The sequence below is a fragment of the Erinaceus europaeus genome, chromosome 8 (genome assembly GCF_950295315.1).
Source record: "Erinaceus europaeus chromosome 8, mEriEur2.1, whole genome shotgun sequence".
Lineage (NCBI taxonomy): Eukaryota > Metazoa > Chordata > Mammalia > Eulipotyphla > Erinaceidae > Erinaceus > Erinaceus europaeus.
In genome coordinates this window covers 17,067,272-17,081,884 of record NC_080169.1, presented here as the reverse complement: position 1 = coordinate 17,081,884, position 14,613 = coordinate 17,067,272, and the positions used below count along the sequence as shown (strand labels likewise).

The 14,613-nt window shown below is 43.2% G+C and overlaps 1 protein-coding gene across 1 annotated transcript in view; it reads right to left on the bottom strand.

The window, feature by feature from the left end:
* SDC2 (syndecan 2) overlaps nucleotides 1-11,132 on the bottom strand; it is a 127,714-nt gene extending 116,582 nt beyond the window's left edge. The window contains exon 1 of the mRNA XM_007532241.3: nucleotides 10,518-11,132. Coding sequence (XP_007532303.1) covers nucleotides 10,518-10,577 — 60 coding nt within the window. The 5' untranslated portion in view covers nucleotides 10,578-11,132. The remainder of the gene's footprint in view (nucleotides 1-10,517) is intronic.
* Nucleotides 11,133-14,613: the final 3,481 nt, after the last annotated feature.

Here is a 14,613-nt window from a genome sequence, read left to right as displayed (position 1 = left end):
GCTAGAGACTGAGAGACACCACAGCACCAAAACTTTGATCCATTGCAAGAGAACCTCCCATACAATACTGGGGCTTGAACCTGCGTTGCACACATATGTTGAACTATCTCTATGGACCTTATTTCCCCAGTTTTACCTGCATTCATTTGTGGTTGTGTATATGGATTCCAGCATATACATTGTTATAACATGTATAAGTGTGGGCGTACATATATAAACGTTTATACATATCTATATATGTATATAAACAGATTTAAGATAACCAAGACTTTCCTCTACAGTTTTCTATTTGACTTTTCCTGTCTGATACAGTTTCCAAGTTACAGACATTCTTTTATTTTTAATTGAGGGGTTAATGTTTTACAGCATAGTCATTGACACATGAGTAGTTTCATTATGCACCAGAGCCCCAAAGTTTTCTTCCTCCCCTCCCTCTCCCTCATTTTTTGTTAGAGTTCTTTGCTTTGATGCAACACACTATGCTCAGTCCACTTTTCACTGTGTTCTCCCTCTCTGTCCCTATATATTAAGTCCTGCTTATAAGTGAGATCGTTTGGTATTTGTCCTTCTCTTTTTGGCTTATCTCACTTAACATGGTATCTTCAACTTCCATCATGATGACACAAAGGAGATGACTTCATCATTTTTAACAGCTGAGTATTCCATCATGTATATATACCACTGTTTTTTTTGTTTGTTTGTTTTGTCATTCATCTGTTATTAGGTGGTTGCTGCCCAGTTGTGGCCATTACAAATGTGTTACTATAAACATAGGTTCCTTCTGATAGATGTTTTTGTTTCATTTGGGTAAACCCCTAAAGAAAGATATTGCAGAATCATAGGGTAGGTCTATTTCTAGTTTTCTGAGAAATCTCCAGACCATTTTTCATTAAGAGTGGACAAATTTACACTCTCACCATCAGGGCAGAAGTGTCCTTTCTTCCCCACATTCTCTCCAACATTTGTCGTTACTACCCTTTCTAATGTGTGACATTCTCACAGGTGTAAACTGGTATCTCACTGTTGTCTTTATTTGCATTTTTCTAATATTCATTGACTTTGGCCACTGTGAGCATCTGTCTGCTGGCCCTCTGGATCTCTTCCTCAGTGAAGGTTCTGTCCATATCCTCTCCCTACTTTTTCATGGTGCCGCTTGCTTATTTTATTTTATTTTATTTTTATTTTTGCCTCCAGGGTTATTGCTGGGGCTCAGTGCCTGCAACATGAATCCACTGCTCCTGGAGGTCATTTTTCCCCCTTTCGTTGCCCTTGTTGTTGTAGCCTTGCTGTGGTTATTATTGTTATTGTTGATGTCATTCGTTGTTGGATAGGACAGAGAGAAATGGAGAGAGGAGGGGAAGACAGAGATGAGGAGAGAAAGACAGACACCTGCAGACCTGCTTCACCGCCTGTGAAGCACTCTCCTGCAGGTGGGGAGCCGGGGGCTCGAACCGGGATCCTTCCGCCAGTCCTTGGGCTCTGCGCCACGCGAGCTTAGCCCACTGAGCCACCACTCGACCCCCTTATTTTGGTTTTGGTGCTAAGTTTACTGAGCTCTTTATATATTTTGCTCATTCCTTTTTAAAAAAAAAAAATTCAAAAGTGGTGAAGCAGTGCTGCAGGTGTCTCTCTCCCTATCTTCCCAGTCCTCTCAATTTCTCTGTCTCTATTCAATAAATAAAGGTAATAAAAAATTTAAAAGGGAGTCGGGCAGTAATGTAGCGGGTTAAGCCACATGGCACAAAAGCGTAAGGATCCCGGTTAGAGCCCCCGTCTCCCCACCTGCAGGGGAGTCGCTTAAGCTGTGAAGCACTTTTGCAGGTGTCTTTTTCTCCCCCTCTCTGTCTTCCTCTCCTCTCTCCATTTCTCTCTGCCCTATCCAACAACAACATCAATAACAACAATAATAACTACAATTAAAAAACCCAGGGCAACTAAAGGGAATACATAAATAAATATTTAAAAATTTTTTTTAAATATTACCTTAAAAAAAGAAAGAGGGGGCCGGGTGGTGGTGCACCTGGTTGAGTGTGCATGTTACAATGCACAAGGACCCAGGTTCAAGCCCCGGGTCCCCACCTGCAGGGGGGGAAGCTTCACGAGTAGTGAGGCTGGGCTTCAGGTATCTCTCCGTCTCTCTCCCTCTCTGTCTCCTCCTTCCTCTTGATTCCTGGCTGTCTCTCCTCGATAAATACATAAAGATTTTAAAATATATATCCTTAAAAAAAAAAAAGAGGGAGTCGGGCAGTAGCACAGCGGGTTAAGCGCAGTGGGTTAAGCGCAGTGGCACAAAGCTCAAGGACCAGCGTAAGGATCCGGGTTCGAACCCCCGGCTCCCCACCTGCAGGGGAGTCGCTTCACAAGCGGTGAAGCAGGTCTGCAGGTGTCTATCTTTCTCTCTCTCTGTCTTCCCCTCCTCTCTCCATTTCTCTCTGGCCTGACAACGAAGACATCAATAACAACAACAATAATAACTACAACAATAAAACAAGAGCAACAAAAGGGAATACATAAATATTTAGAAAAGAAAGAAAGAAAAAGAAATGCTGAGGTCTCACAGGGATTAAAAGAATATGTTGCATACCTGGAACTATTGAATGTGTAAAGCAGTAAATTTAAAATAATTGTAAACTTAAGTACTGATGGCTATAAAAGTGCAGTTACTATATCAGCTCACCAATACAACCCTATCTGCCAATAAAAGCACTGAAAATGTGGGAGAGAAAAAAAAGAATGTGTCACATACGTTCAAAATCTCACTTAAGCCCTAAATATAGTACACTTATCTTTACTGCATTTATATTTAATAGCAAATCAGACAAAATGTCTAGTTAATTATTGACCTTTTGGGGGTAAAGACTTAGAAAAAATTCTCCTTTAATAACTAAATATCTCCTCCCAAGTGTTATTCTTATCATAAGAACCAGCTCTATTAATTCTGTTGACCATAGGTACTCCTTAAAACACCAGCACTGTTTGTATTTAATAAGCCTGCATAATCCTAAGAAAATAAACACCAACACACTTTGTAAAGGGCACAACCACTGCATCTTTGTAACATATCTCACTGAACAGACTCCACAGTTAAGGAAAGAAATGCCCTTTAGCCAGTTTGCTGTACCTTGGAGTCCAAGCACTTGTCCTGGTTCTCACCATCCTTGACCACATACTAGTCAGTTCCACTCAGCTGCCATGAAATTTAAATGGGAAATCACCAAAGACATCAAGGCTGTTCCTCTATTCCAGTCCTACTAATCCTGTGAGATACCTGAGATGTTCACAGTTCCGTTTCGACAATGTCCTTTAGTCACATCTCTATCCTTGTTTGTTAATTTTTTTTTTTTTTAACCAGAGCACTGTTCAGCTTTGGCTTATGGTGGTGTGGGGGGATTGAATCTGGGACTTTGGAGCCTCAGGCATGACAGTCTCTTTGCATAACCATTATGCTATCTATCTCTCTTCCCCCCCCCCTCCGGTGGTTTATTAAATCTAATGCTGCCCTCAAAATGACTTCTCAAAATATAATGGAAAGTTTTAGTAGCAGGACCTAAGGCTCAAATAGCTAAGGGAATATTTTCTGGAATTCCTATGATTAAAAACAAACCAAACATTAAAAATACCCTCTTTCTCTACTCTTGTCTCCCTGATATTCCTTTACCAACACTGTTACCACAATCTAGATGACACGGAACAAGCCAGAGTGGGTGTCACTGGGCACTCTCTTTCCTATGTGCCTGACTCTCAGTCTAGCCCAGGAAGCAGAAGAGAGGAAATGTGACATGCAGGACAGGGCATTTGATCTTGCTTATGCTTCCAATCAACTAACACTGCATCAAATTAACACTGCATCCAAACTAACAAACTGGCCACAGTGCCTTTGATGGTCAGTGCTTCTGATGGCCAGAGTGGAGCTGGACTCCAGCAGGACCAACCTATAGGCATCTGCATGTCAATGCAGAGCATCAACAGGTGTTTACCCACTTCAGGATCTTACAGGATCAAAGGAGTGGATGCAAGGGATCCCATCCTAGACCCAATCTCCACAGGTGAGAAAATGCACCTCCTTCCAGTGTCAGAAGGATAAAAGACCTACAGTACATCATCTAAAACTAAGAAAACAGAAGTCAAGAAATGAAAAGGAAAAAGAAAAAGAAACCGTGCCCTCTTATCCCTATTTCTCTCCTCTCTTTTTACTGTTGCAGAAGTTATCAAATAAAAACATTCCTGGATCAAATATATACACATATACATGTTGTTGTTGTTTTTTTAAATGATTCTGAATTGTAGTACCTTGTCCAAATTCTACCACAAAGTAACAGCATTTGAATTGAGACTTGACCACCTCCCATTCTCAAGCCCTCTGCACTCTTTCTTCTCCAGGGTCACAGAGCTCCTTATAGCTGCAAATCCCAGGACTGATACAAAATAACATACAATAGGAGGTGACCTGGATGACCTAGACCATGGGTTTCAAATGTGGCCAATTCAAAAGAAAGATTTCAGATGTCTCATTAAAATACAGATCACCCCTCTCCCATTCAGGTTTCTGGCTGTGCATGTCTGAGACGAGTCCCTGAAATCTGCATTTTTTTTCCATGCTCCCAGTGATTTTGATTATCAGTCTGCCTTCCTTTTTACAGAGTGCTGAAAACATGGCTGGATCAGTCATGAAAGGGCATTTGGAACTTAGATCTGAATCGATTGAATTTAAAAGGAGCTTCCCTAAAGAGGTGGCTGTGTCCCAGGGAGAGTTCCTGACAATAAGTCCAGTGAAACTGGACTGAGACACAGTGGCCAGTGGTCAATAGGGGATGATTAGGAAGATGCCGAATTCTACATCTGACACAATTTAGATTTTACTCCACTGCTAACAAGGTAACACACACACAAAAAAAACCTCTGAACGGTGGGCAATCCACTCAGAGTTAGAGGGGAAAAATCAAGCAGTTGTGTGTCTCCGAAAGGTAACTAGAAGATCAGTGACATAAAGGCATAAACTGTCAAGATCTCAAAGGAAAAAAAAAGAAAATGAAAAAGAAAGCAATTTGCATCACTAAAATATGACCTTCAAAGTTGGCTAAATTACTTACTGCTTTATCATGAGTCTTTAGTTGACGCTCAGTAAGCATTGATAAAAACCAGTAACACATATGGGGATTTACAGGCAAAGTGGAAATGGGAATCAACCAAGGAATCCTTGATTCATCTACGGCCATACCACCCTGGACACACCTAATCTCGTCTGATCTTGGAAGGAATCCTTGACTCTTTCAAAACTGAAACGAAAAGGATAAAAAGATGATTAAATCTTGCACTGGGACCATTTAACTAAAATGGTAAATAAGAGTAGCTAAGTCTCCCACAAAGACTCTTCTTTATTACATCTTGATTTTCTTTCAATTTGGGTTCAGGTTCATGAAAGAATTAGCTGATACACTTTTGACAGCAGGGTGAAGACAGGTCTTCTAACCATAGGGTGAAGAAAATGAGCCTTTAATTTGATTTATTTTTTTGTCCATCAATGAGGAAGAATAATCACATGAGAATTAAACTTGGACAACATTCCCCTCTAGCCCACTGGATCACTGCCAATTGAAATGTGAATAGCCCAATGGCTTGACCAGAATAGCTATAAACCTTAATGATAGAGCTGGCTGAACCCCCTATGACTAGATGAGTCTTAATGTCCTTACAAACTTAAGGAGACCCCAGGATTTTGGGGACTGGCCATCAGATCAGGTTTCTAGGGACTTGTGAGTGTTTGAAAACTAATCCTGGCCAAAAAAAGGAAAAAGAAAAAAGACAAAAAGGAAAAAAAAATAGATGACCTTTGAAAACAGATGACATAAATAAATGTACGGTGTCAACAGACAACTGGCTAAAGAAGTTATGGAATATATATTTCATGGAATACTACTCTGCAATCAAAAGAGATGATATTGTATACTTTGGGACAAAATGGATGGAACTGGAGGTGATTATGCTTAGCAAATTAAGTAAAAGAGATCAAAGTCAACTACCATATGGTTTCAATCCTGTGTAATCTAGAAATCTAATTTATATGAATTTGCCAAAAAAAAAAATACAGGCAGGGGTTGGTAGCAGATTGGTTATGGCAAAGGGACTCGTATGCTTGATGGTCCGAAGTCCCAGCTTCAATCTACTGCACCACCATCAGCCAGAGCTGAGCAGTGATCTGGTAAAAATAAATAAAATAAAGTTCAAACAAAACAGAAGCAAGCAAACTTTAAGACTTGTGAGAACTATGATGGTTATCTTTGGGAGGTGAGAGGGTAAGGATATGGAACTCTGGTGGGAGATATGGTGTGATACTGTACATTGTAATCTTACAATCTTGTGATATATTATCAATAACAAATAAAAAAACATCTTGTAACATATTATGAACTATGATATAAATAAATGTATGATAGAGATAAATTCAGTATTTTCTCTTTATAATTTCCTCAATAAGATATTTTGTCTGGGAAGTCAGGCTGTAGCGCAGTGGGTTAAGCTCATGTGGCACAAAGCGCAAGGACCAGCATAAGGATTCTGGTTCCAGCCCCCCCCCCAACTGCAGGGGAGTCGCTTCACAGGCAGTGATGCAGGTCTGCAGGTGTCTTTCTTTCTCTCCCCTTCTCTGTCTTCCCCTCCTCTCTCCATTTCTCTGACCTATCTAATAACGATGACATCAATAACAACAACAATAATAACTACAACAATAAAAACAACAAGGGCAACAAAAGGGAAAAATAAATAAATAAACATTTTTTTAAAATTTAAAGCTATTTTGACTGGCTCATTTTATTGTGAACATAGAATTTACAATACATATCATATGCAAAAGACATATTAAACAACTGTTCATGTTGTCAGTGAGGGTTCCGTCAAAAGTAAGCTGACGGTGCATACGTTGAGAGGAGTCAAAAGTTATATATGTAGATTGCATGCAGTGCAAGGGTTGGCATCTCTGACCCATGTACTGTTCAAGGGCCCACTGTAACGATTGCTTAAGGTACCATTTAAGCATCCTTTCAGTGATAAGTACCAACAAAACCAGATGGATAAGGTCCCATTCTCATATTCCTTCTGTGAAACCCATCATCAAAGAACCCAATCTTACATCCTTTTTATTATTATTATTATTATTATTATTATTATTATTATTATTATTATTACTGGTGCTTCACCAGACCTGGACAACTTCTTTTTTTTTTCCCCTGACAGAGAAAGACAGAGACAAAGAAGCAGAGGGAAAGAGGGAGGGAGAGAGGGAGGGGAAAAAAAGAGAGAGAGAGAGAGAAAGAGAGATGGTGAAAGAGGCTGAAGCAACAAAACTTCCTTCTATGTGGTGGGGATTTTGTCAGCCCATATTTTTCTTTTTTAAATGATACTTCTGGACAAACAGAACCTGAGGATTTAAGGTCCCAAGTTCAATCCCAGCACTACCATAAACCAGAGCTGAGCAGTGCTTTGGGGTGGGGGGGGTGGAGTAGACTTTAAATTACTTCTACCACTGCCAATATCCAACCAACAGAGAAGGAGATTTTTGTTCTATACAATTCCCTTGTAGAAGTCACTTGATTCAATGCAATATTTTTTTAAATGACAAAAGATTATGTTTCCAGTTTTACTTTCCCTTCGAATAGCAACTTTCCAAAGTCCATCACTCCTAAGAAAATAAAAGGGAATCATGAATCCAAGTGGCTTGGCATTTTTATTTTCAGACATCTACGTAGGTGCATAAAATCCCACAACTTGAAAATGCTTTATTTTATTAAACACATTTTTCTTTCAAACTCAGAATAGGCAGTAGTCTGTAATATAATATTTCTAAAGATAAGTATCATATAGTCATGGATAGAGAAGTAACAACATGTCACCACTGCCACACTCAGTCTGTCTTTCTCCTTGCATGGTGTTCCTGCAGTGAAAGTCCTAACCAACCCATGGAAAATATGAATATCTCCCCAGGAACAGGCTTTCCCTGCCAATTCCAGCATCCAAAAAGGACTGGTCACCACAGACAACTTGGAGTCTTAGTTCCCAAGAACTTCTATTCTCCACCCTTGAAACTCAGTATAAAATCAGAGAATTTCTAAACTGTAAACATTTTTTTCTTTCTTTCTTTCTTTCTTTTTAAAGAGGGACTTTAAGCTCAGACCAGTCATTACTCTGAACACCCAGGAAACAGTTGCACTTCTCAGATTAAAATAAGAAATACTGTAATGAGCAAATATCTAAATATTAAGGCTTTCAACTTCATTTACATTTATACTTGCTATATATATAAAACAGAAATCGAAGAGCAAGTGAGATGTACTGTTAGGCATCCGGCTTTGAAACAGATTCTACAAAGAAAGACCCTGTCTAATAAAGCCTGTTAGAGTCTCCCGGTTGACATTTTAAAAAATATCTAATCATACTTTCCAGTGATATTCCAATCACTAAAACAGTAACTACCATGGTGATGCAACTACTCAGAAGAAAATACCAGTTGGAAATATTATTATGTACACCAAAGACAGAGTCCCTTGGGAAGGTATCACCAGGAAAGACAGGTATAGTTCAGCCAAAAGCTCCCTTGAAGGCTATAGGATTTATGCATAAACCCGGAGAGGTAAAAATAAAAATCTTTTATCTCTGGAACCCTCCAAGCCTAAGTTCTTAACAAAACCCTGAACTGGAATCAGCAAGGAAGGGGAAAAAAAAAAAAACCTCCATAAACCCTCTATACCTTTTCAAAAGTAGTTTTCCTTTGGCCTGTTTTACAACAAGATGAGCAATAATGATTCCCTAAGATAAACTACCTCTTCCCTTTTGTTCTGTATTACTGGGCAAGATACATAACTGGGTGGGAAATCATCGATCCCGAAGGATTAAAACGATCATCTGCCAAAGAGAAACACTGATAAGGCTGGCAGTTCCGTTTTAGAACCTGAGCATCCACACACTCATCGGTTCTGGACAGTGTACAGTTCATTTGCTCGCTCATCCTAGGCAACGTCTGAGCACCTGCGAAAACAGTCGTGCCCCCCCCACACACACACACACACTCACACTCACAGATGGAAGAAATACCCATTTGCTGCCCGGTGCCAAAGCCATTTCCCAAACCCTAACTGCCTCAACGCCCAAGAAAGGAAGAAGGGGAAAGCAACGATGGGTAACTAAAAAAAAAAAAAAAAAAGATTTGTTTTTGGTGAGAAAGATGAACAAGTTGTTAGATAGCAGAGGGAAGAAATTGGGACTGGAAGAGAATGGCAGGTTTCTGTAACCAGGAGCTCAGATGGGTTGGGGAGATGGGTTGGGGAGGGGGGAGAGTGCGTGGGTTTCCACCTGGCTGGACAAGGCTCTGGAGGCTCAGGTAGGGGCCGACTAAACAGAGGAAGCCCAGCTCCTTTCAGAAGGCGTTCACTGGGTGACAAAAAGAAAAAAAAGAAAAAAACCTCCAGCTCCAGAAATCTCCAATTTCCTTCCACGCAGCTCGGGCATGGAGGCTGATACCCGCAGCCCGCTTGGTCAGAGAAGAGGCTCCCGCAGATTTCCAGAGCACCGCATTTCAGGGGGCGCAAGGGAACGGTGTGGACTCCCGGGCCGACCAGGCGACCTGAGGTCGAGTGCATGTGTTCCCTGGTCCCCGCCTGGCCGGCAGGCAGCTCTTCAGTACCGTGGGGTTAAAGCGTCCGGGGTTCTCCCGGCTCAGAGGGCCGCCAGGCGCCCCCGGAGGAGAGGGGTCACCGGGGGACTGGAATGCCGGCACTTTCCGGCGCGCTCCGTGCGCCCCCCGCGGGCTGCGCTTCCGCGGGGTTGGGTTTCCAAGTCCCGTGGGCTCCTCACCCCGACCACCGGGAACATCAAACAAAAGAACTTTCACAAACTTCCCTCTCCCGACACCCGGGTTTCTTAAATTTGCCGTCCCCCCAAAAAAAAAAAAACCTCCCTAAAAGTAGCATTAGATCGAATTAAAAACTGGACTGAGGAGACGCAGATGGTGTGGGGAGGAAAGGCCACCCCTGCCCCCGCCCCAAGGTTTCCAGGTCATCCCTGAGGCTTGGGAGCTGGGGAAGAGGCCCATTCCTCTGGGGGTCGTCCTGAGACCCCATCTGTAGCCAGGCTTCCATCTGCGACCCTCCAAGAACACCCAGTCAGGCCCGCTGCAGGGCGAGTAAGTTGGGAGCGACTTCAGGAGCCTCCACGGTTCCACCAAATGTGCTTCTCTAGCTCTCCTCCCAGGAGACTTGGGGGTGGGGGGCAACTCCAGCGCACTCTGCTTTTCTGGGGGTAAAGGAAGGGGGGGCTAACAATGGAGGAGCACAGACTCTCGGTGGGCGGGGGGGGGGGGGCGAACGGCCACGACTACGGGTGGCAAGGAGAACAGAAGGTGGTGGGATACCCCAGGTGGCGCTACGTGACTCCCCAACAGCGCTACAGACTCCACTGGGGCCCAGGGAACCCCGCACAATGAGTATAACGCCCCCCCACCCCGCCCCGCCGCCTAAGCCTCCACTCACCGACTCCGCAGACACGCAGGCCACCAAGCCCAAGGTGAGCAGGATCCACACGCGCCGCATATTCCCCGGAGACCCGCAGCGCCCAGCCCTCGCTTGCCAAGTGGGCGAAAACGCAGCCTTCCAGCCGGCGCCCGGCGCAGCCCGCGCACACAGATCAGGAGCGCACAAGCCGCAGCGACCTCGACTCGGGGGGCTGCGGACTTTGGGGGGGAGCTCGCAGACTCGGGATCCGAACTCGAGGTCTCTTGCTGGCTCCTTCAGCGCCCGTCTGCTCCCGCCGGCTGCGGCTGCGCCCCGAGAACTCGGCGCCTTCTCACTTGTTGGTTTGGTCGCTCTCGGAGCCGAGTTGGTGCTCGGGGGAGGCTGCTCTTCAGGGCTCTTCTATGCCTGCTGTGGTTTGACTCCTCCGCGGGCTTCTTCACCGGATCGCCGCGCCGTTGCGGATTTGGTGAGGAAGAAATGAGGCGGCCTGAAATGTGGCTGCAGCTGAAGTTTGGGGACGCGCGCCGCGCGCGGCTGCAGCTGCCGGAATCTCTGGACAGCAGCGCGTCCGAGCCGAGCTAGAAGCTCAGCCGCTGCGCCCTCCTCCTCCCGCGCCACCGCCTCCCTCCCACAACCCTCCTCCTCCCCCTCCTCTCTCCTCTCCTCTCCTCTCCTCCTGCTCCCTCCCACTCTTCCCAGCCTGTCTCTCCGGGCTCCTCCGGGTTTCTGGGGGAGAGGAGGTCCTGTGACTCCCAGATAAACCCGGAGTAATTCCTACAGGATTACGCCCCGATTGGCAGCTCCAGGGACCAGTGGGCGCCCGCGGTTCCACGCTGCAGCTGCTCTCAGTCGGCTTCTCTGCAACCAAGTGCGCGGTGTGTGTGTGTGTGTGTGTGTGTGTGTGTGTGTGTGTGTGTGTGTGTGTGTGTGTGTGTGTGTGTGTGTGTGTGTGTGTGTGTGGTGTGTGTGTGTGCGCGCGCGGTGTGTGTGTGTGTGTGTGTGCGCGCGGTGTGTGTGTGTGTGCGCGCGCGCGCGCGGTGTGTGTGTGTGCGCGCGCGCGCGGTGTGTGTATGTGTGTCTGTGTGTGTGTGAGTGTGTGTGTTTGTGTCTGCGACCAAGTGCGCGGTGTGTGTGTGTGTTGGTGTTTGTTTTGTCTCTCTCTCTCTCCCTCCCTCCCTCTCTCTCTTTCCCGCTCCCCTTCACCCTCCTCCGCCCTCTTCCCTTTCCGAATTTCTTCCTTCACGCTCTTTTCTTCCCTCTTTCATTTTCTCTACACTTTTTTCTTTTTTTCCTGGAGAAAGATGAGGGAAATCCGTGAGAGGCATGTTTTGCTTTTCTGCCTGTGAGCATTAGATCAGCAGAAAGAAAGAAACTACTTGGAGAGTTGGAAACCACTTTTTCACACACAAAGTTTACAGATGCCTCCAAGTCATATGAATGGTTCCTAAATCGCTAGTTCATGGAAATCGTGTTTTGAAAGAGAAGACAATAAATGGAATAAATGTTTATTAAGTGAGAGCATTTTCCATCTTCTGTAAGCTCCACCACACACACACACACACACACACACACACACACACACACACCCTTTGGGGGGGGGGCATAAATGTAACACTGCAGAGCTTGGAGTTTCATTAAGAGCTTAAGTACCATTTCTGCCTCACACACAGTTTAAACCTCAAAGGTTTATTTGATGGGCTCCATTTCAGCATAGAGGTGTTAACGTTTGGAGGCTACAAATAGGGTGATATGAGAAGTTGTTGGATAGAGACCCTAAACAGTAACAGATTTAAGGACTTCAAAGAAAAGAGGGATGAAATAATTTCTAGTTTAAAGAATAACAATGAACATGGATTTCCTGGATGGAAATAATTGCTCTGAAATATTTTTCTCAGCTCTGCCTGTGGTGTACTATAGGACATGGCAGATGCACGTTCCAATTCTGTTTCTGACACTTGTTTTTCTCTTTGGATTAAACAATATATGAGTTATGAGCTGAATGTCCAGTCCAAGTGATTAGGGACATTTCAGTCATCTTCACCCCTGTATTCTCATTGCTGTTACCTAAAAGACACAAATAAATAAATTTTGAATACGCATTGATCTAAAATTGAACTTATACTGCATAAGATTTACCAATCTTTAAGATACTTGGATATTAGACTATGGTAACTTTAAACCTAGTGTTTGAATAAAATGCAGTCATACTCTTAAGTTTCTCTGTGAGAAAACTACACTGTTGTATTCACCTTCAACTATAATAAACCTCTAATAAAGGTATTTGGATATCTGGATTGTTGCAATTCAAAATTCAGAGATATCCAGCTCTCTGGTTTTGAGTGTCAACTACCAAGCTCCTATTGGTGATCAAAGTTAATAAGGAGAAACAGAGGAGTGGATAAAGGAGAAAGGCAAGAAGAAGAAGAAGAAGAAGAAAATGAAGAGGCTGCTTCTGATTCCAGAGAAACTAAGCGGCACCTATGTGTATTTTCATTTTTATTGAAATTCTTATTTATTTGATGAATCTCTGACTGTTAGGGGGGTAAAAGTGTCTTGTCTGACACTTGAAAAACAAAGTAGGTTTCTCTCTCTCTCTCTCTCTTTTGGAGGGGAATAGAGGTGACATTTTTGCATAACTCTCACATTGTTCATTCCTTTTGGAAGCTTCTTTCTGGAGTTTCCTCATCTCATGGAATTACTGAATCCCCAAATAATCCATTTTTAAAAAATATGTCCAGAGTTCATTTTTCACAACACCAACCTGGATCATGCATACAGCAAAGTAGTACACTATCCAAGAGAGCTAACCTATTAATAATTTTTTGTGTGTGTGCATTTGTAAGTATAATACAACTTTGAGAGTGTCCATAAGAATATCAGTATCAGTTCAATAACATGTAGAATTTCAAAATCTTGCATTCAATATAATTGACAAGTGAGGTCTAACCACACCACATAAAACATACTAATTAGTGAAAACAGCCACATAAAAACTGGGTACAAAACAAAGTTGTTTATGCAGAGTAGGGGTGGGAGGAACAGATTTGAGTTTGGAAGTAATGAAAAGCAGTGTCTTAGTTCATAAACTCAGTGGTTTATAACAAAATTTGATTTCTCACAGCTCTAGAGGCTGGGAAGTCCAAGATCAAGGCTCTGACAGATTCTGTGTCTGGTGAGAGCCCAATTCTTAGTCCATGGTGTTTTGCAGAATGGGTCAGGGAGCCCTCTGGGTTCTCTTATATAAGACCACTAGTACTGTTTGTCAGGATTTGCACAACCTAAGTACCTCCCAAAGACCCCACTGTCAAATACTAGGATTTTAGATTTCAGTATGAATTTGGGGCAGGTGAAGGTCAACATTCATTGCAGAGCTGCCTGTTTGTGTGCTTTGCTCATTGGTTTTGATCTTTTACATTTGTTTGCTTCTTTCTGATGAGGTCTAAATTTGTGCAGTGTATCTACACTAAGTAACACTTATGGTTAAAGCCAAAGGCTCCTCCCTCATGTGTCCTCAGGTCTCCCACTGGGATGTGCTTTGAAGGGCACAGTGAATAACAGAACCAAATATTTCCCAAATAGTTTCACTGGCTGCCAAAAAAAAAAAAAAAAATCCTCTCTCAAGAATTTCACAAAATATAACAGAATATAGAGACTGAGATACAGAAAAGTAAACTAAATAAAAGGTCTTAAAGAGAGCCAGGGACGAGAGAGGTAGTGCAGAGTTAGTGCGCAAGACATTCGTGTCTGAGGTGCCAGACATCATGGAGTGAATTCCCAGCACCACCCTTTGCCAGAGTTCAGCAGTGCTTTGCTGGTCCCCTCCCTCTGTGTGTGTGTGTGTGTATGTGTGTGTGTGTGTGTGTGTGTGTGTGTGTGTGTGTGTGTGTGTGTATGTGTGTGTATGTGTGTCTTTCTCTCAAGCAAATTAAGTTAGCTTTTGAAAAGAAAATGAATAAAGGGAATCAGACAAAATTTTTTTAAAAATTCCAAAAATGAAAGCAACTAAAAAGCTTCTTCTTCTTTTTTTTTTTTTTAAACCTAACCTGACATATTGGACTCTCTTATGGCATCTAATGAGAACACATTATAACCATGGACAAACAGGTGCTATGGC